The 24,505-nt window shown below is 39.5% G+C and overlaps 1 protein-coding gene across 4 annotated transcripts in view; it reads left to right on the top strand.

Moving 5' to 3' along the window:
* Positions 1–11,569, top strand: part of SRBD1 (S1 RNA binding domain 1) — a 135,643-nt gene extending 124,074 nt beyond the window's left edge. For all 4 annotated transcript variants that reach the window (XM_052806136.1, XM_052806138.1, XM_052806140.1 and 1 more), the window contains 2 exons: positions 6,750–6,934; positions 10,578–11,569. In XM_052806136.1, coding sequence (XP_052662096.1) covers positions 6,750–6,934; positions 10,578–10,867 — 475 coding nt within the window. In that variant the 3' untranslated portion in view covers positions 10,868–11,569. The remainder of the gene's footprint in view (positions 1–6,749; positions 6,935–10,577) is intronic.
* Positions 11,570–24,505: the final 12,936 nt, after the last annotated feature.

Below are 24,505 nucleotides of genomic sequence, written 5' to 3'. Positions count from 1 at the left end.
CACTCAGAATGTGTATTGCTGCTCACATTGCAGCATCTGGCAGACAGGTTGTATTTCAGTCAGACTTAGACCTTTTATAAATATTGGTAAAATATTTCTAAAGTTGTGATTTAGCATAATGGAGGTGAGGATCTTCCTTGGCTAATTACCCAGGTTTAGGACCTTGCCTGGTAGAGGATAGTACCGCTCACTGCGGTTGGTTATGCCGTAAGAGAAGTTTTTGATGTACTGACCAGAGTGACTTGCAGTGAAGATTCGTGTCCTGCCCTTTGCTGGGTATTGACAATGCTGCTTGTTATCCCCAGAAGGACTTCAAAATCCCAAGAGGATTCAGCAAAGCACTCATTCATGTGCTTATTCTTCACCAAAGTAAAACATTTGGATTTGATGCTCATTTCAGCAAAGCATTTATGTTGATAACTTTTTATATTCCATTGTCGATGGACTGATCATTTTTCAAGTACCTCTGGTGTTTCTGCTACTCTTTACGTGGGTGGATGTAGCAGCTGATCCATAGTATCTCAGTTGCTATGCTGAAAAGCTGCACTAGCTAGTTTTGAAGGCAAGCACTGACACGTAAGAAAATGCAGAAGGAAAACTGTTGATTAGGGAGAGACCACCAAAAGAAAGACGTCTCCCTCCCCTGCCCATTATGCAACTGCACACTTGTCCTTTGATGGCATTTCCAGCTCTCTGCTGGGCTGGCTTGCTTCTGTCCAGGTCCCCTAGTTGTCCCTGAGCAATTGAGGCAATGTTTAAGGGGAATAGAGATCAGGGAGGGAATAGTTACTTAGTATGGTGTTTGAGCAATGAGAACAAATTGTTGTGTTCTATTTAATAATGCAGTCTACATGTGAATATTTTACAGAGGACAGGAGTTTCTACTGTGATAGGATGCCTTTCCTTAAATTCACTACAAAGTCAACCGAAACACCTTTTGTCCACTTTCAATAAGACTGTACTTGCATGTACACACGTGTGTGTGTGGTGTGTGTTTATTCAAGCTATTTAATGTGCAAAATAATACTTTCTGGTAAAGTCTTATGTTTCTCTTTAAACCCCCCCCAAAAAGTTAAGCTTAGTAAATTAATGAATCTTTGTGACTATTTCCAATAGGAAATGGCTAACCCTAATTAAGGAGAACACTTGCAGAATTAGGACCATTAAGCCTAAAAAATAATAGGTCATATTCATCACTTCAGAAGGCCAGTTCATTCACAGGTCTGACTATTAACTTAGTGGCTGGATTTTTAGAGGTCATATTTTTGAAAGTTATCTTGTCGGTAAATAGAAGAGCAGAAAAGGCTTTCACTGCTAATTGCCATCCAATAAAGACATTTTAAAAATTTTATGTGATGCAAAATATACAGTTAACAAGAATGATTAGAAGAACTTGGAAATAACAAAGAATTATCCTCCAGTTACACTATAAATACTAGACCCATAAATCAAGTGGTATTTTTTCATTTGTTGAAATTTTTGAAACTTACATAACTTCCTACTGGTTGCATTTAAAAAAAAAATTATGAAGAAAAAATGAACTTTTTTATGGAATGATCTCCTTTAACTGTAATACTAATTCTCTGTGGATAACTAATCATGTTTTACTATTTTGTATCTTGGGTTACACTTCAGTTATGTGATATATCAGTAGTCATGAAGACAGCTAACAACAGCGTACCTAATGGTATTGTAGCAAAGTGGCTATGTGGCAGTGTAACTGCATCTGAATTTCTGTTCTCAATTTAGAAACTCATTGTTTCTTAGATTTATACATTCAAAATGTCATAAACTATCTGAGTGCTTTCTGGTCTTCTGCATGCAGTCAGATAATCTATAATATTAATAATTTATGCATTTGAGGAAAAACATATTGGTTAAATATCCTTATCTGGCTAAACCACATAAGTAGTTTTAAATATATTTGAAACTTTAACTTTCCGTGTCCAGGAACTAATTACAGAGAATGCACAAATATTGTTTGCTATGTAATCTGCATCAGTAGTTGAAAATTGAGGATCTGTATCACTAGTGAGAACAGGAACAGTCAACATCTGCATTATAAAAATAATGCTTTTGCATTTCAAAACATTACTAAAATATAAATGTCTGCATAATTTAAGTTTCCTACTGTCATGAATGTACATTTTACCTAACAAAGCGCATGCTAATGCAAAGTTGTTTTGTTTTCAGAGTGATTATGTTGCATTACCATTAATTCATGTGTGCACTGTGACAAGATGTAATGGCATATCATGTTGCTTTAATGTAATGAATCCAGTACTCCCAGCTCTTAAGTTGTGTTGCTGGAAATGATTACATAAAACAAATGACTGTGACTAAAACCCTTGCAAAGCTTTAGAATTCCTGCACATTAGAAGAAGCTTTTTGGGGTGTTTAAAGTAACTTCGTAAAAAATTTACAGAAGACTTCCCTTGGTAACAGTTTTACTCTTTTCTGACTGTTTTTTGCATTCCACTGAAATTTGCATTATCTTTTAAGCATTGCAAAGGCTGTGCTATAATTTTGTGCAGATGTGTATGTTAAGTGAATGTGATGTGCTTATTTGTTACATTTATGCTACTTTTCTTTCTTTATCTGGGTAAGATGGATGAAATTATGTATTAAATAAAAACATCAGTGATTTAGCCATGACTATTCTCTGCAGGTCCTGTAAGACTGAAAAGATTGCTTTTAAAACTAAGGTGGTTGCATAGGTTTCTGAGTATTCTCTAAATCTCAAACCCATAAAACTCAAAGTCTCTAAACCAGCTAAATTTCACTCTGTTCTGACTCTCCTAAAACTCTGGCAGCTTTTATCTGAGTTGATGTGCCTTGAACAGAAAGTTCGCCATTCACTCAGACACTAAACATTTGAGGAAATAAGGATAGTATATCTTATAAGAATGACCTCACTTCAGAAAAAACATCTCATCTTTCCCATTTCCATTTCTGTTAACTTTTCTTTAGGTTTTATCTTTCTAGTAGATAAACATAGCACTTGAACTAGTGCAACATGTTATTTAATTCACATATGTAGCCAGGAAAATACTTGAAGGGCTTTCATTTTTGCCTAGATCATTCATGTTCATATGTTGTGCAGCTGGAACTCTCATTTACAAATTGGGTAAGTGAGCTATTTCAAAGATTGTAGTGAGATAGTTTAACATTATGAAGATCAAAATATGTAAATTAAGGGAAACTTTTTTCCCCCCGTAGCTATATCCCAGCCTTATTACCAACTATATCCTTTTTTTCTGACCTTGAAATAACTCTCAAAGTTGTTGGGTTGCTTTTTTAATAAGGAAACATTTAACTTTGTTCTTAGCAATGACATTTAAAAATAGAAATGATCAGTATAAAGCACGACTGTTCAGTCAGAGATTTGTGCTTTATGTTGATATTTTTTTAATATTCTAAGTGCCCTTAGGCTATGTTCATTTGAGTGAAAATGATACATCAGATATATAACTAGATTCAACAGTATTCTTAAAAACTACATCTGTAATCACCAAGAAATTTACCAAAACCTAACCTAAAAAGGTGAGAATTTCTAAAGTAGAAATATATTGTTTCTGTTAAAGATTATTTCTTTTTGTATATGTGCACGGTGTGCCTTGTTACAGTGCTCTGTTCTGCCTATAATATATCTTGTCATTCTGAAATACTCTTAACCAAATGCCTGATTCTTAGAATATTATTAATTCTGCTGTGGTCGGCGGGACTTCTCATGTACTTAGACTTGGGCACGTGTTTAAGCGTCATCTTCAGGTGGAGCCAAAATTTTATTCTGAGCAGTAACCATGTTAATAAGTTATTTAAACAACTGTAATTGATAACACAGGGCCCAAACCTACCACCCTTGCCTAGATGAGGAATCCTTTTTAATATCGGATAAATACTTCCATTGGGATTTCCGGAGGATGGGGGAGGCAGAGGAAGGAGCGGGCAGCGAAATAACTTTCATGAATAGTAATTGACGGCTCAGGCACCTGGGTTGTGTGCTGTTTCAGGCTGGTTTTCTTTCCAGCAGCCTGCACGTAGCACCGTGCATTCTGATTGCATTATCCACACGTTCAACAGTTTTGTACATAATGGGGGTTTTTTTAATACATCGGTGGGTGTTCCGTGTGGTTGCACTTATTAGCAGCAAAACCCACCCTGTTACTGATTTACAAAGTGAATGTGCTTCTGCGAAATCCTAATGGTGAGAAAATGTTACTCGGAGGTACTTCAGCTGAATTTCCATTTGGAGTGAAATAAAGCCAAGTATGTGAATGTCAGCAAACTTGTTTACAGGGGTTGGCGGTAAAGCATACATTATTTAGAAGGTTGAGTCATGAGGCTGGTCAGGTTTGTCGTGTTACATCTGGCATGTCAGTCAAAGCTGGGGCAGCTGCCGCCTGTCACTAGTGCTGTGGTGGGGCATTGTCCATCCATCAACGTTAGCAGCCAGCAGCCCCGAGGAGCTGTGTAAAGAGCGCTTTGCCTGGGCCTACGTGCACTTTCAGTATTATCAATGCAACCACTCTTAGTGCTCTTTTGAGACCAACAGAAGATGGCTTCATAGTAGGTCTCATATTTTTGATATATAGGCTCTTATTAGACAAAATATTTGATTAGTAGTAGTGTTTTGTTGTTAGTTTATGGAAAAGAAAAATTTATATTTAATATTATAAACAACATGGCAACTGTTTTGATATTTACTTTGTTTCCAAACTGCCTCAAACTACTTTAAAAAGTGATGTCAAAAGTTGAAATGCAATCAAAGCAAAACTCAGTAAACCCTGAGAACAGCATCATCCACTGAATCCTTATTAATTTTTTTTCTTCATACATTGCCACATGAAAGATCTGTATGCACTTAGAAAATTAATGTGAAAATTATATCTGTCACTGTTAAGAGCAAATCTATGTGTTTGAGCTAATAGTCCACTTAAATCGCCATGCTTGCACTTGAATTCAGTGAAAAAGTGGAAGTCCTGACAGCCAATTTTAACGGATGTCCTCCTTTTGGCAAAATGAGTGGACATTTTGGAGTGAAGATTTGCCCTTGTGCTCAAAGATGAATTTTGTGATTTATTGAAAGTCAGATACTGCTTTAATTATGTTCCTTCTATTTATATTTTCTCAAAAAGAAATTTAATTTTGTATTTCAGTGCATATAGCTTTTTACCACTCACCACCTAAGTAATGTCAGTTGGATTCTTCAGGTTAAAAAAAAGAAAACAAAAAAACTCCACTGTGTCTCCTGCCAAAAGAAATACTAGACTCAGGTTTGATAAAAGCACAGAATGTTTGGGGGTTTGGGGTTTTTTGTGGGGCGGGATGAGTACTAGGGGCTTTTGGGGATTGGGGGGGGTGGACAGCACGGGGATGAGTACCAGGGGCTTTTGCTTTCTTACGGAGCTGGAATGTCTCCCATCACTCCCAAGTGCAGGGCATGAACCTGCTGGTCAGCACTTCTTTTGTGGCTTGTACTTTACACTTGTTGTGAAGTAGGATAAGGACAGGAAGGAGGGATCTCTTTTAGGAATTTGGAAGGAATGTTTACTCGGACTCTGAAGGCCAGGGACAATAATTCTACCTGTCTGCTATGGTGGGAAACACGCAAAAAACCATGTGCCTCCCTCCAACAATAAGGGCTATGATAAAGTAGGGGAGATGAGGTTTATTCAGGGTGAGATACAGAGCAGGGCAGCGGGACAGATAACTGAAGTGTCTACTGAGAAGAGGACAAATTGCTTTATATAGTATAATGTGACTCAGCTTCTGTGAGCTGCATCCTCATTTTCATTGGTTTATATCCATTAAAGATTTGGTTTGCATTTTTAAATCCTTCAGTAAAATAAGGACATTTATTCAGTAACAAGTAAACATTGTCTAAGGCATCACTACTGATAATAAGGAGTAGGGTCTGTATGTGAATTTTTGTCATCTATTCTCTGCGCTTCTCAGCATATGTGCCAACATTGCTAAACTAAAAACCTCAGTTAGTGTGGTTTGGGTTTTTTCATTTATTTAAAAAAAAAAAGAGAGATCACAGATCAAGATATATTTATTTTAAAGTATTTCTTCTCAGCCTTTTTAGATGCCAGTCCAAATTTGTCTCAATCTGCAATGTGTGTATGTATGTGACAGTAGGGAAGGATAAGGGTGTTTGTGTTGTGTAACTACTTTGACTCGATAATTTCCTAGTTTCTAAAAAACTAATTGTTCTTGATCATGAAGTTCATAGACAAGAGAAGTATTTCATGTAAAATTTTTCTTAAATTTGGTTAAAGATTCTTCATATTAATTTAATATTTTAAATGTTCATTGTTTTAATAAATTGCCATTCATTTTAATTTGAATGAGAGTGATGATAAAAATGACAGTATTGTAGAACTCTCGCTTATTTCTAGGGAACTTTCATTGTAAAAGACATCTTTCACTCATAATCAGATTTTGTTTTAGCATGAGATGAAATCATCACTTTGAAATTTTGCTTCTAATTTTGTAATCTATTCCAGGAGATACTTGTATACAGATAGACTCTATCCATGTATGTCTGATCAGTGAGTTCAGAGTTGTTGATGATGAGTTGAGAAGACATGCACTTGGGAAACTGTTCACTGTTCATATTTTTTTATCAGAAGTTTTGTTCACACATCAATGCAAGAGTAATCAAACCCCCTAAATATAGCAAAGGTTCAGTTTCCACTGAAGGATGTTACAAACTTCTCTCTGTCTTTGTTTGAACTTCCCAGGTTTTTATCTTTCATTGGAGGAAACACAAATGACATAGGAAAATCAGATATGCAGCAAAAAGTAAATGCAGTAATTCAGAAGGAAGGACTGGAAGGCACAGCCAAAAGGCTAAATACAACGGTGCACACGCTGCAGCTGATCATTGATGGTCTGACTCAGCCTGAAGGCTTTGACATTCGAACAGGTAAACCTTTGCTTTGAAGGCTGTAATCTCAGTTTGACTGTTCTACATACCAGTTTTAAAACAGCATGTTTTCTTCTTCTAAAGTCAGTTGTAGATTTTCATGGATGTGTAACTCCATTTCTTTTCTCAGGCAAGGTAAAGGCTATATCATAGTCAGATGTTTCTTTCCAGCTCAGTAGGTAAGGAGTGTGAATCCTGTCTTAAATCATGGCATTTTCAGCTGTGGGAAGGGGCTTGTATGCCTGTTAACAAATGAAATAGTTTCAATATGTTGACTCTATACTGATTAAATCTGTGTTGGCTCTCCACCATGAAGGGGAATGCTGAGACCAAGCTGAAACAGTAGTAATAAAGGTCTGTGGAGCAGTGGTGTAGTAGTGTGTAGTTCTGCTCTTTTATTGCACTAGTTCCTGGAGAAAAGTGTAATTGGAGCCCATGGCTTGTGACCTACCTTGGTTAAAACTTTGCAGTAGTGCTTAACAGTTTGAGGTGGAAGAGAAGAAAGATGAGATAAGCAATGAAGTAAAACATCTGGGAGATGCTGTTGTTTAATGAAACTTACAGCTGGATTCTCTTATGACAGCAAGAGATAAAGGTAGGCAGCAAAGATGCAGGCTTATAATAACGAATAATAAACTTATGCTTAAAAGAAATAACATTTCTGTCCCCCTTTTTTCAGTTCATTAGTAGTTTCCTTGCCGATTTTATAAATAGTGATCTTGACAATGTGTATTTTCTGTCTCCATTTGTTCTGGTGGTCTCACATCTAAATTACAATAGGATAGACTATTAACATATGAAGATATAAAACCAAAAGGGACTCTTCAGTGGAAACATTCTTCTGGTCCAGTACATTCAGTATTACTGTAGACAGACTCTGTGATTGGAGTAGGCAGCCTAGTAGCCTTGTATAGCTGTAATTCATTGTCTTTGTAACCCTGCTAGTGACTGTCAATGAGGAAATGCATCACATCTTACAGGGCTCAGGCAGATTGAATGATTTGTACTCTACCCTGATTCAAAAAATAATCTTGGTTTAAGATTCAATTCCGTTGTTGTTCCCAACAGTAGAGATGTGACGTTAGGGAACTGTGGACGAAGAGTAGCTTTCCTATTATCATCTTAAATTTAATTGAAATTCTATGTTGTTTATTTTTCCTGAATAATTTTAGTACAAAGGAAAATGAGTAGAATTATTTGGGGAAAGGAAAAGAATAGTATATTTTATCACATTATTTTAAAAATCTTTTTCTAGCCAAAGCTTGCAAGGCATTTCTTGCAAGAAATTGTCTTTTTAACGTTAAAGTTGAACAGCTAATCAGGTAACTATAATGAATCTGCTAGGATGGCAGGGGGGGAAACAGGTTTGCAAACATACAAAAAGATTCCCATCGTTCCTCTGAATCTTCCTGTGCTCGTTGCCCTGACTGGCTGTTTAGTTGCTTTTTTTCATTGAAGTACCACTGCACAGTATAATGTTACAAAAGGATTAACCATTTTGGACCTGAGCAATTACGTACATTCCTGCAGTAGAAAATCTGATGTCATTCAAAGCCTATTGCTGCATTTGCCAGCTTGTGTACTCAATTGGGGTTTGATCCTGTGGTGGCTTGACCCTGGCTGGACACCAGATACCCACCGAAGCTGCTCCATCACTCCCCCTCCTCAGCTGGAGAGAAAATATAACAAAAGGCTTGTGGAGATATAAGGACAGGGAGAGATCACTCAACCAATTACCGTCACGGGCAAAACAGACTCAACTTGGGGAAAATTAATTTAATTTAGTTCCAATCAAATCAGAGTAGGATAATGAGAAATAAAACCAAATCATAAAAAGACCTTCCCCCCAGCCCTCACTTCTTCCCTGGCTTAACTTTACTTCTGATTTTCTCTATCTCCTCCCCTATGGCAGCACAGGGGGACAGGGAATGGGTGTTGTGGTCAGTTCATCACATGTTGGCTCTGCCGCTCCTTTCCCCTCAGGGGCAGGACTCCTCACACTCTCCCCCTGCTCCAGCGTGGGGTCCCTCCCACGGGAGACAGTCCTCCATGAACTTCTCCAACGTGTGTCCTTCCCACGGGCTGCAGTTCTTCACAAACTGCTCCAGCGTGGGTCCCTTCCACGGGCTGCAGTCCTTCAGGCACAGACTGCTCCCAGTGTGGGTCCCCCACGGGGTCACAAGTCCTGCCAGCAAGCCTGCTCCAGCGTGGGCTCCTCTCTCCACGGGGCCACAGGTCCTGCCAGGAGCCTGCTCCAGCACAGGCTTCCCACGGGGTCACGGCCTCCTTTGGGCATCCACCTGCTCCGGTGTGGGGTCCTCCCTGGGCTGCAGGTGGATATCTGCTCCACCGTGGACCTCCCTGGGCTGCAGGGGACAGCCTGCCTCACCATGGTCTTCCCCACGGGCTGTGGGGGAATCTCTGCTCCGGCGCCTGGAGCACCTCCTCCCCCTCCTTCTTCACTGACCTGGGGGTCTGCAGGGTTGTTACTCTCACATATTCTCATTCCTCTCTCTAGCTGAAGTTGCCATTCCGCACACCCCCCCTTCTTAAATCTGTTATCCCAGAGGTGCTACCACCGTTGCTGATGGGCTTGGCCTTGGCCAGCAGTGTGTCTGTCTTGGAGCTGGCTGGGTTTGGCTCTGTTGGACATTGGGGAAGCTCCTAGCAGCTTCTCACAGGAGCCACCCCTGTAGCTCCCCCGCTACCAAAACCTTGCCACACAAACCCAATACAGATCCATAGCCTGGTGAAGTTACAGACTGATAGATTTTCAGTACATTTTAGCTATAAACTTTTTTAGGCTGTATTTTATTTCTCAAAGGTGAGTATAAGAAAATGATCACAATCCTGTTTTCGTGATGCTCTCTGGAAAATCTCAGTCCTATTGTATTTTGGAAAAGGTAAAACAGCAGTAGGGAAAGGTTGAAAGGGAAGTTGTTGAGATGGCTCAGAAGGATTTTCTTCAGGAGCAGAAAGTGATAAGCAAGTAAGAGCGTTTAAAAGATCTATCTACGCCCTTAAATGCAGAATATGAACTCTAATATATTGGGATATTACTTGCTTATAATCACATGTGTGTGATTTTTAAGTTGTCAGTGCAAAGAAGCAGTTTATTGTTTGATATCATGGGAAGCAGTTGTTCGTGTGATGTCATGGTTCAGATGAACAGCAAGCCTAAGCATAGCACCTTGTTGACTTTTCTCTTTAGTATTTGATGAGACCAAGTATTCACCTTCCTGTATTTGTATAGGAATAGAATTTTATGTATAATTTATGTAGCTTAAGTAAGAGTCACCTCAAGTCTTTTCTCGCTAGCTGCAAGAAAATTTAAAGAATCTTTCGGTCACTAGCTAATATACTACATGCTTCTGATCCTCTTGTGATAGTTTCATACCACGGAGTTCACTATACTTATTACTCTATTAATCATAGTCTTTTAAAGTGATTCATAAAATACAAGAAATCAGTTGTTTATCACAGATGGGTCTTTATTTAAAAAATGTAATGAAGCAGTATTTGGGACCTTAGAGCTACCTTGGATGACTTCTTAATTAGAAATAATTAGCTGGAAACAACCCTTAGAAAATAACACAAGCTTTTTCTGCGGTGTCTTATTTTTGTTTCTTGTTTCTTATAACAGATTTTGATAAACCTGACTTCAAGAGAAGCATAGTCTGCTTTGAAGACTTAAGTGTTGGTACTGTTCTGACTGGAAAAGTTGAAAATGCAACGCCATTTGGAGTTTTTGTTGATATTGGTGTGGGAAAAGCAGGTTTGATTCCAGTGCGAAACATAACAGAAGCAAAACTTTCTAAAGTGAAGAAGAGAAGAAGCCTCGGGTTAGGTCCTGGAGAAAGAGTGGAAGTTAAAGTGCTTAATGTTGATATTCCTCGATTGAGGATAACGTTGGATCTTATTCGTGTTTTATGAGAGGGTTTTTTATGATTGAGCCTTCATTTTAAGCTTAAGTAATGTCAGCAAGGTTCTGGAGATTCAGGCATTTAATAACAGTGTTGAAAAGGAACAAATTTGGAAACCTTCAGCCTTGCCTTTTTTTTTTTTTTTTAATGTAACAGTTTTTCCACATTTCTTGAATCTTTTCTGTTAATAATTGTTGGAACAGTTTATTGGATTACCTCCAAGCAACCTTGTTATTTTGTCTGCAGAGCAAATGAAATTCTAGTGGACTGTCAGACAGATCTCTTATCTGTTCTGTCTGTGCAAGATTTGCTGTCTCAATCTTTAGTCAGTACTGCATGAGCAGACACATCTACTGCTCCCCTTCAAAAAAACCAGCCATTCAGTTTGCCTGTTTTCTGATTGAGAGTCTAAAAGAGGGTACCTAGTTGTAGAAAAAAGTGATCTTTTTAAGTTAGTCGGTGATGACATCACTTCAAAAGTAGACTGAAAAAAGAGTATCTACTAATAGTATTGTTGGTTCAGAAATATTCTACTTTAATTTATTTGAGCAACACTATTAGGAGGTCTGTTTACCTGTCTTATTATTGCTTGTTCAGTTATCATTGATTAACACATATGGATGTACCTTGGGGTTTAAGGAACCTTGCTCAAAGGTGTCAAAAGACATTTATGTTGTTCTATACTTGTGCAAAATAAAAACATTACTGTCCATCTTTTCTCAGTGAACTCATTCTACAAGTGATTTAGCAGTCCTAGTTATTTTTCTTTCCAATATGTGCTCCATCAGTAACACTTCAGCTTAAGAATGCAGCTTGTGAGGACGCAGTTGTCTGACCTTTTGAATGGTATGCACTTTCCTGAGCTTTAATACCAGACTACAGCCCATGGCCTGATGTTCCTGATTTAATAAAATAGTTCTAGTCTGTCTTGGACTCCTTTAACTTGACATTAACTTTTTTTCCACCTTTGATATAAAATATTTTTCTGCCTGTTTTGAGTGGAGAACAATTTTTCAACACTTGTCTTCACACACGATGCTTGTAAAGGCACGATTCTCCATAAAAAAACCTTTTGCTGTTTGTAGATGCTTGCAAAGCTTTTCTAGACTTCTGTTTTAATAAGAATGCTCATTGTTTCTTGCTAGGAGTGCCTAGCACATGAGGTTTGTTTCTTCCACTTAGAGATTTTTTGTTTCGGTGGTGTTTCAAAGCGTTTACCAGTTTGGCCAAGTTTGCAAAGGACAGGCAATGTACAGTGGCAGAAGAGCCTCCAGCAACAGCAGATGTATGTGGCCTTTCCAGGGAATTTTTGGTATATTGGACGTTTATTCCTTTGAAGTCATCAAAGTTGCCTGTAAGTTGGCAGAAACTCCTGTCTTTAACAGATGAGCACAGAAAGCTCCTATATCGAGTGTCAAACATCTTTGATGACAAGGTTTCTGACTACAAATGTGCAAATAGCTATTGGCACAGGGACTATATATTAGTTAGGAAAAGGTTGGCATTATTTAATCTCCCAGCTCTGTGCCTTAATTTTCAAAATTAAGATCCAGCTGTAGACAGTGTATTTTGGAGATTATGGAATCATTTAGCAGATAGAAAAAAGGAGACAGATCTTACTAACTTCACTGCATTCATCTACTGAATTAAAAAAGACTTCTCTATGATATGAAGGTCAGCACAGCTTGGAACCATGTTTCTCAGACCTTTTGAATTTTTCCTGTAATATTTGTGCAAAGTAGATTTTGTTGGTATGAAATTAGAAACTGTGATACCATGTCACTGTCTTTGAAAACACAGATGCAAAGCAAATAAGCTGAGATTATTTTTTTTTTTTATTCTGGAAGTGATGCGTTCACTGATAATGCTGCAGTATTTTCTGCTATCTCCATCAGTAGAGTTATCTAAATTCTGCTGAGCTTTATATATGATCTCTACAATATCTAAGCACTTAGTAAATGAACTCAATTTGCTTGGCCTTCTCTAAGGAGATAAATTTGATATTCTCCTGTAGCTCATTTCAATGGCTAAGATGAAGAGTATTTTCTCTTTTTGTACTATTTTGTTTGTTACTGGAATTCATTTTTTTAATCTTTAATATCATGAGGACTATAGTATCTTCTGCACTTTTGTATATATCTCTTGGATGATCATAAAATTCTCTAAATGAAAGACATCTCCTTGAGACTGTTTTTCTTGCTGTTAATTCACAGGAGGCTTCCTGCTTACTCAGAGGACTGACCTACAAATCAACTTATGTACTCATGACCTAATTTGGTTTCTCCTTAGCAGAACTCAGAAGCTTATTCTGTGGCATCTCAGGGACTACTGGAAAATGTCACTTCTATCTCTTTGAATTTTTTTAATCACGCCAAAATGGGAAGTTTATGACTATTAATGTCTTAAATGTCTGCAGCTCTGCAAATGCAATCCCATTATTTGTCAGCTAATTCAGTGTCTTAACTACTTCCCACAAAAATATTTTTTCTTTACAAGTTCTTTTTATTTGCCAGAAAATAGCCAGTATAACAGCTTAATGAGAGTCTAACAAGGATGAGTATGTGTTCATATGATCTTCTCAGGTTTTGTCAGATCTTTGTCTGGAGCTTTTAAAATTCTTTCTTCTTAATCAGTTTTCCTCTTGAACTCTTATGGCTTTCAGATTTCTGACATCAAAGCATCAAGACTGTTCTCTAATTCATCTCCCCCTTTAATTTTTGAACCAAGAAAAAAATTACTGGTTGGGTGCTTTTTCCCATTTGAGATGCTCTTCACAATGCAGTCCAATCTTTGGAACAAATTCTGTAGTACTTAGTGGTGATGACTCCAAGATTTAAAACAAACAAACAAAAACCCCTGCTTCATCCTGATCTTACTTAAATGCTTCAAAGTACAGTTCCTCAGGGGAAGAATTAAATACAAGTCTTTAAGTCTCACTCAAAATTTTACTTTTGTCTTAAGCTGTAGATTCCAAGGCATCTACTCACTGTTCCACCTCTCCGCAAGAGAATCCACCCCATTGATCTTAGCTGACAATCTGCTTTTTTAGTCCCACCCTCGCTCAAATAGTCTCGTATTTTGCAATTGCCTTCCTCCAATATGCAGACCCATAAGAGCTTCTAAAGATTTCCTGTGCTTTAGATGTTACACAAAGGAGAAGAATTCTTCTGCCAAACAAGATGGCACTTGTATGCCTGGCTGTAGTAATGCAAATCAAGAGTTTAAAAGAAGCCATTTGTTTTGGTTTTATTCCAGCCTCAGGCAGTTTTAGACAGCATATATCAATTTTCCAGAAACTTGTCAACCTCAGGAATGATTTAGTATGCTGTTAAACATAATAAAATCAATAGGAAAACAAATAGAATTTCCGTGAGGAGCAGACGGTTGGAGAAGCTTGTCCATATGGCATATAGACATGCTGGAATTTGGGGCTTTGTGGGGTACCTGCCTTCAAAACATTGCATACCAAGCAAAGGTAATGCATAATTCAGGAGAACAAATGATCTTAACAGCTTTGTGGCAGTGGGTCTTGAACTTGGTGTCTGTACTTATTTAACAACAAATACACTTAGAAACTCTATGCCTGGAAGCTACAAACCAAACATGAATCGTATTTGCCTAATTTCCAAGCTTTATATAAGGAGCCTCACCCGCTCTGAAGTGAGTGCCGAGTTCTTGGTTCAGCCTGAATAGCACCTTTGCTTTTCTAGCCTTCCTGAGTGTAATTTATGTAGCTACTTGGCTTTGCTTAAGGACATCCAACTTCAAGATTATCAGTTCTGTAAGAAAGTGGAGGGAAGCAGTTCGTTACGCCAGTCTGTGTTACTCTGTCACTCCCTTTGTTCAAGGCTTCCTAAAGAGCTGTGAGGGAGTTGGTGTGTCTGGGTGTACATAAAAGCTAGGCAAGTCAGTAATTCCACTCCTGCCCATTAGAGACCTTCTAGAGGTTTGACACCACCTCGGTTTACCGGTCCCAACTGTTCTTCACCTTCCTCACAGGCATGTAGAAGCTGTAAGTGTTTAGAAGTGTTTCATCTTGAGAAATCCTTGTGCATCTATACTCCATAGAGCTTCACAAGTAACTGATATGTCTGCGTTTCTTACAGCAAACCTCAGTGACTAGTTTTTAGAGACCTTTGGTTGCCTGTTCCCAGTTGAGCCTCTAAATGGTCCCTTCAGTGGATGTTGCACATCTGTGCTGGCAACAGGTTACCTCCTGCCAGGAGGCTGTTGAAGAGTGCTGCTTATTCAGAGGTGTCTCTAGGAGCTGACCGGTTGATTCCATCTAATCCGTGTTGGAACTTTGGTTAGGTATTTTTCCAGACAAACATGAATGAGTCACTTGTGACAGGTCAACCTGTCCTCGTAAAGCTTTTCTGCAACTGATGACAATTTCTAGAGAGCTAGAGTTGAATAGCAGATCATAAGAAGCCTATGTATTGCACCGCAGCCTTTACTACAGCTTCTACAACTTGGAGATCAATAGTCAAAATTCTTGAGTCTGGGAGGGCCCAGTGCTAGAATATTGCTTCTGTGTGAGCTTGTACAGTGAGGCTTGCTGCTGTTAATTAGCTGCTGGTTTTCACGCTGTTCCTATAGCTGTTGAGTCTCCCCTGGGCATGTTCTAGCTGCATCAGGAATCCTAAGAGGTTCTTCACTCTGGAAATGAGAGAGGACTGGTGGCCATGCCCAGAGAAGGATGACTCTCATCCCATTGAAAATTTTAAATCTAACGAAAAGTTCAGGGTAAAGCACTCAAATCTCATCTCACCTGCTCTCTGTCATTAACTAGGAACTAGCAAGCTTTTGAAATTGACCTGCTTTCTCCTTGTTTCACTGGTTAGAGCTTTTACCTTATTTGGCTTCCAGAATTGAAGAAGATTAAGGCATACTCAACACAGCAGTCCATTAAATATTATTAGAAACTTTACTTTGTTTTATCTCCCTCTTTTATTCTCCTCCACAAGGAGGAACAAAGAAGGGAACACTTTGTAAACTGAGGAGCCACATGATTTCTTTAGCTTTATTAAATCTGGTTGAGTTCGGGCTTTTACCTGTGGAGAGGTTGTTTGTTTTCAACAAGTAATCAGGAGACCACCACCTCAGAAAAGTTAATCGAAGTGTTATTTTCTCCTTATCTTACAGATCCATTTATCTAACTACACTTGTATGTTACTAAATAAAAAGTATTTTCAGTATGCAATCAGCTAAGCTGGAGTTTTGCATTCTCATATGTCATCATCAGTCATGTTTCTAGTAAAGACTATGCCTTTGTTTGTGGTCAAGCAGTGAATTTTTTTGCATGTGACTCACAATGAGGTATGTGGAAATAATGTCATGAGAAGAACTATTATGCTTGGGGGTCATTTACAAAAACTGAATAGAAGTGAAATCTTAGGAAAGTATTTTCACCTCAGAATTAAATGTGTGGAATAGCTTGGCAGAGAGCAGAAACTGCCACATTCCAGAGGCTGTATATTGGCATGGTGACCGCTTTTTTGTGTGATGAGGAGAGGGAGGGGCAAGAAGGGGGAAATGGAGGGATTTGGGGAAGAACATCCTGGAGATGTAAATGGTCTTATGGGAACGAAGTTAAGAAGATGAAATGCGAATGGTAGTAATGTAATGGTAATATAGTAGTAATGGAATCTGAACATGGTTATTATCTCTTACTCCCTGTACCTCACATGAAGGTAAAAAGAGTAAGTATAAGTCTTTGTTACATCTAAAGGAAATTGCATATTTCGTATCAGTGCATATTGCTACTGAAGAATAGGATGGAACCGTTTGGCTTCAAGTGGGAGAAACACAAAGTATGTGCTGTTAATAGATTTGTTTCTCATTTCTCAGCGTTGCTGTTTCTAACTAGTTTATTACAAGTAGATCTATCCTTGCTCATCAGCGCTTCTGGCTGAGAGAGTGCAGCTGTCGTGTAGCATATGTGTCGTCCATCGACGTGGGGAGGGGGAGTGCTCCAGTGCCATGGGCAGTTTCAGCCACCAGAATTATTACTCATTTATACCTAGCGGGAAGAGTCCTTGAAAGACTAGAGTTTGTCATAGCTTGCTTTGATCCCTTGAAATTAGTGAGCTGCTATCTTCAGTGCACGGGGATAGATGCAGAGCCAATCAGAAGCTGAAAATATCAGAAAATCCAGCTATTTATATACTGGGTAGAATTTTTTCCTAAGAGCACACAGCATCGGTGATTTAAGATCTGCACTGGTGATTAACTTTTTTATGTAAGCACATGCTTGTTAGCCTCTAAAGAAATTAAATTTTTGCTTACCTGAAAGACCGTCTGCCCTGGTGTGCTCCGTGGCTGAGATGGTTACTCAGTTTTAAATTTGAGCATGTTCTCAGGGTGTTGTCTCTTATGGACTGTCTAGTTTAGAACTGGTCCAAAGTATCCCAAGTATGTTAAACTTCAATATGTTTTATGAGGCCTTTTGTTTTCTGCAACATACAATGAGTGATAATCTAAGAGCTGAAAGAAGCATCTTCCAATGTTTGCTGTTGACGGACTCTTAGTTTATTGTGTGTATGTTATATGTGATATGTGGGCACTATTCATGGAAGAGAAGGGCAAGTGGTAAAGCTTATAAAATTAATAAAAACATTCAAAATGATGTAAAGGGTAAATGTCTGCCTGGCAGTAGAAAATCCTTGACAGTATCTGTCACAGTCTGTTTCCCACATTTCAGAGTATTAAGCTTCTCACTTGGATGAAGTTGCAGTAGTGTGTTTCTTGGGGGAACAGTGTCGCTTTGTGTGCCTTCCATTGCTTGCAGGCTTTGCTGGAACAGTGACAATTTGTCCCTTTTGAGAGACCAGCAAAACAATGATAAAAAATCCCTCATATGGGAGTGGAGCTTCAGCATATCTCCAAAACCAGGATTGCCGGCAGTCAACACCCTTTGAAACAGTTCTGCTCCTTTTCCAGTTGTGAGAGGAGTGGCTTCCTCAAGTCTTTTATTGTCTTTGTTGAACAGAATATCACTGGTTTATCGTTATTTCTCTATGCCAGTCTTTTTTTTTCTTTTTTTTTTCCTAATGCTCTGCAGTGAGTTATTTACTCCTAGGTAAACCAGACCATTGCAGAGCTTTATTTTCAAATGTAAGTACAATTTCATTATTTCAGCATATGTTTTATGTCCTTTAAATGTAACTTGTATCTGGGTTTGTTGTGAGAAATACTAGAACACTTTCCTTATCAGGGTGACAGTTACAGTATTCACTGATTTGGTGGTTGTCAGATCACAACCATGTGGGAAGGCGTAACTCTCTACAGACTGTCTCTATTCAAGGAGGAGTGCTTGATATTGTATGAGCTTTAAATGTGGAAAAAGGTAATAAAGGATTGGTGCTTAAATTGACACATCAGGCACATGAAAGTTGGGAAGTGTTTAAGGGTGTCCTTTGGACTGCCCATCCTCTGCACTAAGCGAGGCATGGGTTCCACAGGAGAATTGTTATGTGATTACCTTGTCTGACGCAAGGCAATGGTGTAGTGCATAGCCATAGCATAACTATAAGGGGCCAAGGGTAAGTATAAATAGTATTCTTTAGTATACTGGGTTTGTGCAGCAAGGTTTTGGTAGTGGGGGGCTACACGGGTGGCTCCTGTGAGAAGCTGCTAGGAGCTTCCCCTGTGTCCAACAGAGCCAATGCCAACCAGCTCCAAGACGGACCCGCCGCTGGCCAAGGCCGAGCCCATCAGCGACAGTGGTAGCACCTCTGGGATAACAGATTTAAGAAGGGGGGGTGGGGGGTGGGGGGTGTGCGGAATGGCAACTTCAGCTAGAGAGAGGAATGAGAATATGTGAGAGCAACAACCCTGCAGACCCCCAGGTCAGTGAAGAAGGAGGGGGAGGAGGTGCTCCAGGCGCCGGAGCAGAGATTCCCCCACAGCCTGTGGGGAAGACCATGGTGAGGCAGGCTGTCCCCCTGCAGTCCATGGAGGTCCACGGTGGAGCAGATATCCACCTGCAGCCCAGGGAGGACCCCACGCCGGAGCAGGTGGATGCCCAAAGGAGGCCGTGACCCGTGGGAAGCCTGTGCTGGAGCAGGCTCCCGGCAGGACCTGTGGCCCCGTGGAGAGAGGAGCCCACGCTGGAGCAGGCTTGCTGGCAGGACTTGTGACCCTGGGGGGGGACCCATGCTGGAGCAGTCTGTGCCTGAAGGACTGCAGCCCGTGGAAGGGACCCACGCTGGAGCAGTTCATGAACTGTGTCCCATGAGAGGGACCCCACACTGGAGCAGGGGAAGAGTGTGAGGAGTCCTGCCCCTGAGGGGAAAGGAGCGGCAGAGCCAACATGTGATGAACTGACCACAACCCCCATTCCCCATCGCCCTGCGCCACTGGAGGGGAGGAGGTAGAGAAAATTGGGAGTGAAGCTGTGCCCAGGAAGAAGTGAGGGCTGGGGGGAAGGTCTTTTTATGGATTTGGTTTTATTTCTCATTACCCTACTCTCAATTGTTTGGCAATAAAGTAAGTTAATTTTCCCTAAGTTGAGTCTGGTTTGCCTCTGACAGTAACTGGTGAGTGATCTCTCCGTATCCTTATCTCAACCCACAAGCATTTCATTATATTTTCTTTCCCCTGTCCAGCTGAGGAGGGGGAGTGATGGAGCAGCTTTTGTGTGCACCTGGTGTCCAGCCAGGATCAACCCACCACATCTAGTCTCTGAGTGCTTGACTTTGCAGCCTGGAGTAAGGTGTTTTTCCAGAGATGTTATAATGTGCTTTCCTGGCTTGCTTTTTAAACAAGAGACTAAAAACTGGTTAGGAGCAAAATGTAGGACAGCAGTCCTGAGTCCAGTTTCCACTCGGTTCAATCTCGTTCCATCACAGGCATCACACAACAGGATCCATTTCGTAAGCTTATCGAGTCCCTTTTTAAAACCTGTTTGGCAATGTTACCTAACAGAGGCTAATGATAGTGTATAAAAAAGAAATAAATGGGGGAGACCCCAGCCAAACTTAGACCCACTGTCAGTGGACTGGGATTTCAATTATATCCAAACAGGAGTGTGACTCTTCAGATGGGATTTATGTGAAGGTGGCATGTTTCGGTACAGGCAAACCGTGTTTCAGTACTATCAGCTTTCTTGCCAAACCCACAGAAGCTAATGATGTGGGCTGTAAAAGTAGTGTTAATTACAACATTTATGTTGTTACTCAGCATTTCAAACTTAAGCTTTGCTGGTCATAATAAAATGAGGGACCCTGGCCTCAGAGGCAGACTTTGTTACTTTTGCATTGCATGTAAGCAATTACAGCATTCCAGGAGCTCCTCTGTATCTTGATGACTATAAAAAAGTATAATTGTAGCTGAAAAATGAATGTCCAATATACTTATCGCAGAACAAAAATATAAATATGTATGACATCTTTGTTCCATTATTTCATTTCTGTTTGTAAACTATGTGCATGGACAAATCTATTCTGTATATTTCTGGCTAATTGCTGGCAAGACAGACATAAATGTGTCTAGGAACAGACATGCAATAAACAAACTATCCAGAGTTTTTTAAAAAATGTATTTTGGTGGTTTTAAAAATAGGATGGTTTTGGTCGGCAGATCTTCACTCTGCAGATCAGCAGATCAACATGCCAAGTAATGCTCGTTCACATTTCATTTGGTTGAGGGTGCAGGTTCATAGTTTGCTACTGTTGCAGAAAACAGAGACAAGGTTTTGGGTTTTATTTTCCTGGAACTATTTATGGGAATTACTTATTTAAAGAGTTAATTAAATGAAGCTGCACCTTAGCAACATCTACTCCAGAGTCTCTGGGTGACTTTTCTAAATTTTTCTTTTATCGTCCCAGTGGCTTTAGCACTTGTAAAATTCTGATGTTGCATACTTCTAATAGCATCCTAAGGGGGTGAAGCTCATCTCACCAGCAAAAATAAAAAAGGGGGGGAAAGAAGGCAAGAGGCATAAGTGTACTGTGTTATTTAGGTGTGTGCAGTGTTCCTACTGTATCCTGCAGAAATGCCTTTGTTTTTTCATTCAAACTCAGCTAAACAGTACTTCACTAAAATAATTCTTGAAGGAGCTTATACCAAACGGAATAGGAAAATTTTAGTAAGTAAAATGTTATCAATGGAACAGAGATTGACTGTTCATCCTGCCTGGTATATATTGCTTTGTCTAACAACTCGCCCCAGCAGGCTTACAATTGTGCTCTCTCTGAAGACCCTCTCAGCTGCAAGACCTGATTGACGGAATCTGTGGGCAGATGCACTTGCCAGACTCCAATAAAGATGGGGCCTTGGGAAAATCTAAGGCAATTATTGACGGGCAGCAATCCACTAATCAGACAATTTCAAAATTAATCCCAGAGCCCCTTACTGTATTAGCTTTCCTCCTTGTTTGTGTTTATACAGCAAATTCCTGACTTCAGTGAATACTCTCCCTTCCAGCCCAATTATATCTCTCTGAGGGTATTAAATTAAAAACAGAAGAAATATTGAAAGTGGCTTGCAATTAGTTTCTTTAAAAGGTGGAATGGCACTTGCAGGCTGGTATTCTTAATGTGATGCTTGATAATAAAAATAAACAGGATTTTTTTCATCATGCAAGCAAGGCAAGTATTCCTGATATGCCATGTTACAAAGCAGCTTATATATAATGAGAGCAAAAAGTGATTTGATTTTGGAGTTTAATTATATTTTCATAAAATTCTTCTAGAATAACTGACAAGTCCACAGTGTCTCCAAATAATATAAATAGATTTTGGTTTGTGCATTTTGATTTATCTTTCCCTTGTTTTATTTTGATCACTTTATAATACAAAATTGCATTGCATTTGATAGTAACCTGCCTTTTAAATGAATACTGATCCAAACAGAACATTTCTTTCATATGGAAATGAAATATAGAACCATCTTCATGTTGTAACTGTTTAAACATGAGTCACTACCTAGAGTCCTTGGTTGTGTACAGTGTATCTTATTCTTCTAAAACTTGGAATTCTGTATGGAGTTCCTGCAATGGCTGAAGAGTTGTTTCTGCAGATCTGAACCTGAATGTAGAATTTCCATTTTTATTATCAAAAACGGGCAACCAAAGAGAGACATCACTTTAAAGGCATTATTTTGCATCTTTGCACTGCAGATGGCTATTGGCTTGGGTAGTAAGAGCTCTGTGCAATTCTACTGTTTCCCACATGCAGTAGTAAGCACACAGTATTATTTTTTATTTATTATACTGATCAGTTTGCTTTCAAGTATAGAGGAATGAAAAAAATATAATCTACTCAAAGGGTAAACTTAGTGTACACGTGGGTTGGAGAGTTGTATTGGGTTTGCATGGCAAGGTTTTGGTAGCAGGGGGGATACAGGGGTGGCTTCTGTGAGAAGCTGCTAGAGTAAGCAGTAAGTTGAGTCTGTTTTGCCCGTGACGGTAATTGGTTGAGTGATCTCTCCCTGTCCTTATCTTGACCCACAAGACTTTCATTATATTTTCTCTCCCCAGTCCAGCTGAGGAGGGGGAGTGATGGAGCAGCTTTGGTGGGCATCTGGTGTCCAGCCAGGGTCAACCCACCACAACAGTAGATGGTGCAGTGCTAACTGTAAAAAGCGTAAAAAGTATTTCCAAGTTGAGAAATATGTGGGGCAGAGATTTGACTGGAGAGGCTTAGGCTCAAACCCTTCCTGGGTAACTTTGGTGGGTTCCGCCAATTTCTCTGTATCTCAGATTTCCATCTGTACACCACCTTGAATGAATGCTGTGGGGGAAAAAAGTGATGTGAAAGTTTTATTGGGTTTTATTAAAAGTATAGAATTGGTATAATTTTCAGTAAAAAGGATAAATAATTCTGTAAGTGACAGCAGAGCTGGTTAACTCTGATCTTTTTAGTAAATGTACATGGAGCTGATGAAAACATAGTTACAAACATGCAACCTTATCTTCTACTTTGAACAAAAAGATTGAATGAACAGTATCCATTTGGGGCTTTTGTAATCAGTCACAAGTTTGAATTGATTCACAGGCATGGAGGACATGTGAGGCAAGAGCTGTACTTTAAGTAAACTATTTTCTGATTCGAATGATTTCTCTAACTCTCTTTCCAGAGCTACACAGTCACTTGTGATGGAAAAGGGCTAAGGTAACACACTTGTATGGTTGGATACATTTACACAAGTAGACGAGGATAAGGAGACACAAGGGTAAAAGTTCCTGTGCTTCCTGTGTACTCCAATGTCTAACAACATGCCTGCAATGATGCCAAGCTGCCTTTCCTAGTGCAAGCCAAACCCAGGATGGAGCTACTGGTAGGCCTTGTTTTGTGTTACTTTTATTTGATTTATTGCAGAAGTTGTTAACACCCCATAGTCCTTTGAATAAAATAAACCAAGAAAACCTATAAGACTCAGCAACAACATAAGCCAGGGACCCTTTCATCTTCATTATGAACTAATTCAGCTGTTGATTACCTAGGGATTAACACCTCCATATGTAACAAAAGATGCATTCTGTGAGTAGGAAGCTCCATAAGGTAACAGCTCATGCAATTTGGCATATTTCAATCTAGCTCAGGAGTACAAAGCATGAAAAGTGGGAGGCTAGCAAACAAAAAAGATTATCCAGAGTTCCACCCATCCTCCCAAAGATATCTTTTAAAACCTATCAATTCATCAAATAGATATCACGTGAAATGATAAAAAAGTGCTTTAAAAATCACAGTGATTGTTAAGAAAGTAGTACTTGATGAATTAAGGTCACAGCTTGGGGACGTTGGTTGAGCTTTGCCCTTTAGCAAGGGGCTGAGCTTGGAGGTTTCAGAGCCTGAAATTCTTTCCTATAACTAAATAATGTTTTAGTAAATGAGAGTAGCTATTCAATCCGCATCTGCCTAGAGGGATCCTCCTCAGACATGGCTACAGATCAATTTCCTTGCTCACACTGCAGTTCAGCCAACTGATCATGCTGCTATTCATGGGCATTCCTTTGTCTTCATTTTATATGTGCAGGTGGATCCAGGCCACTGGCTTTACATATGCCACCAGCTGGCGACAGCTTTTGGCTATGGTTGACCTGGGTTAAGTTGGAGCTGGTGACCAAAAAGTGAAAGTTGGTGTTACCGAAGCCTGAAGTTATTTGTTGCCCTTTAGTGGTTGCTGGTTCTAAAGTAACAGCAATTAGGTTTGTGTGGCACAATAAACAAAAATAGAAACTGCGTTCATATGGATAATGTAAAGATTAAAGCTCTTGCACTCTCAGCTGCACACTGAATAGCTCACAGTTTTATATGCTTTTAAATAGGAAAGCTGCGTAACATGACCCTCTAGTTGAAAGGATGCAGAATCGCTATACTCCCATCTGGATTATTACATTCAATTTAGGCCACATGAACTCCTGTGCTGAAGGTGTACATCTAAGAAAATGGTTGTGAATTGAGCGTGACTTGCATAAAAGAGCAAGTTGCACCTATTCTCTCTTGAAAAGCATCTGCTTTTAGTTAAAATCACAGTTGGCTTGCCAGCCAGCCATGGGGCCCCAATCTTCTTTTCTCTATCACCCCACATTCACGTGCTTAATATACTAGTAATTTTATTATGGAGCTGTAGTCAAGACTCTGTGGCTAAGGTTGCAACAAGGTTCTTTTATAAGCTCTGTTTTTTGTCTGCCCCACTAGAG

This window comes from Harpia harpyja, chromosome 13 (genome assembly GCF_026419915.1).
Source record: "Harpia harpyja isolate bHarHar1 chromosome 13, bHarHar1 primary haplotype, whole genome shotgun sequence".
NCBI classification, from domain to species: Eukaryota; Metazoa; Chordata; class Aves; order Accipitriformes; family Accipitridae; genus Harpia; species Harpia harpyja.
Note: the sequence above shows the minus strand (reverse complement) of the source record. Positions and strands in the feature narration are given on the sequence as shown.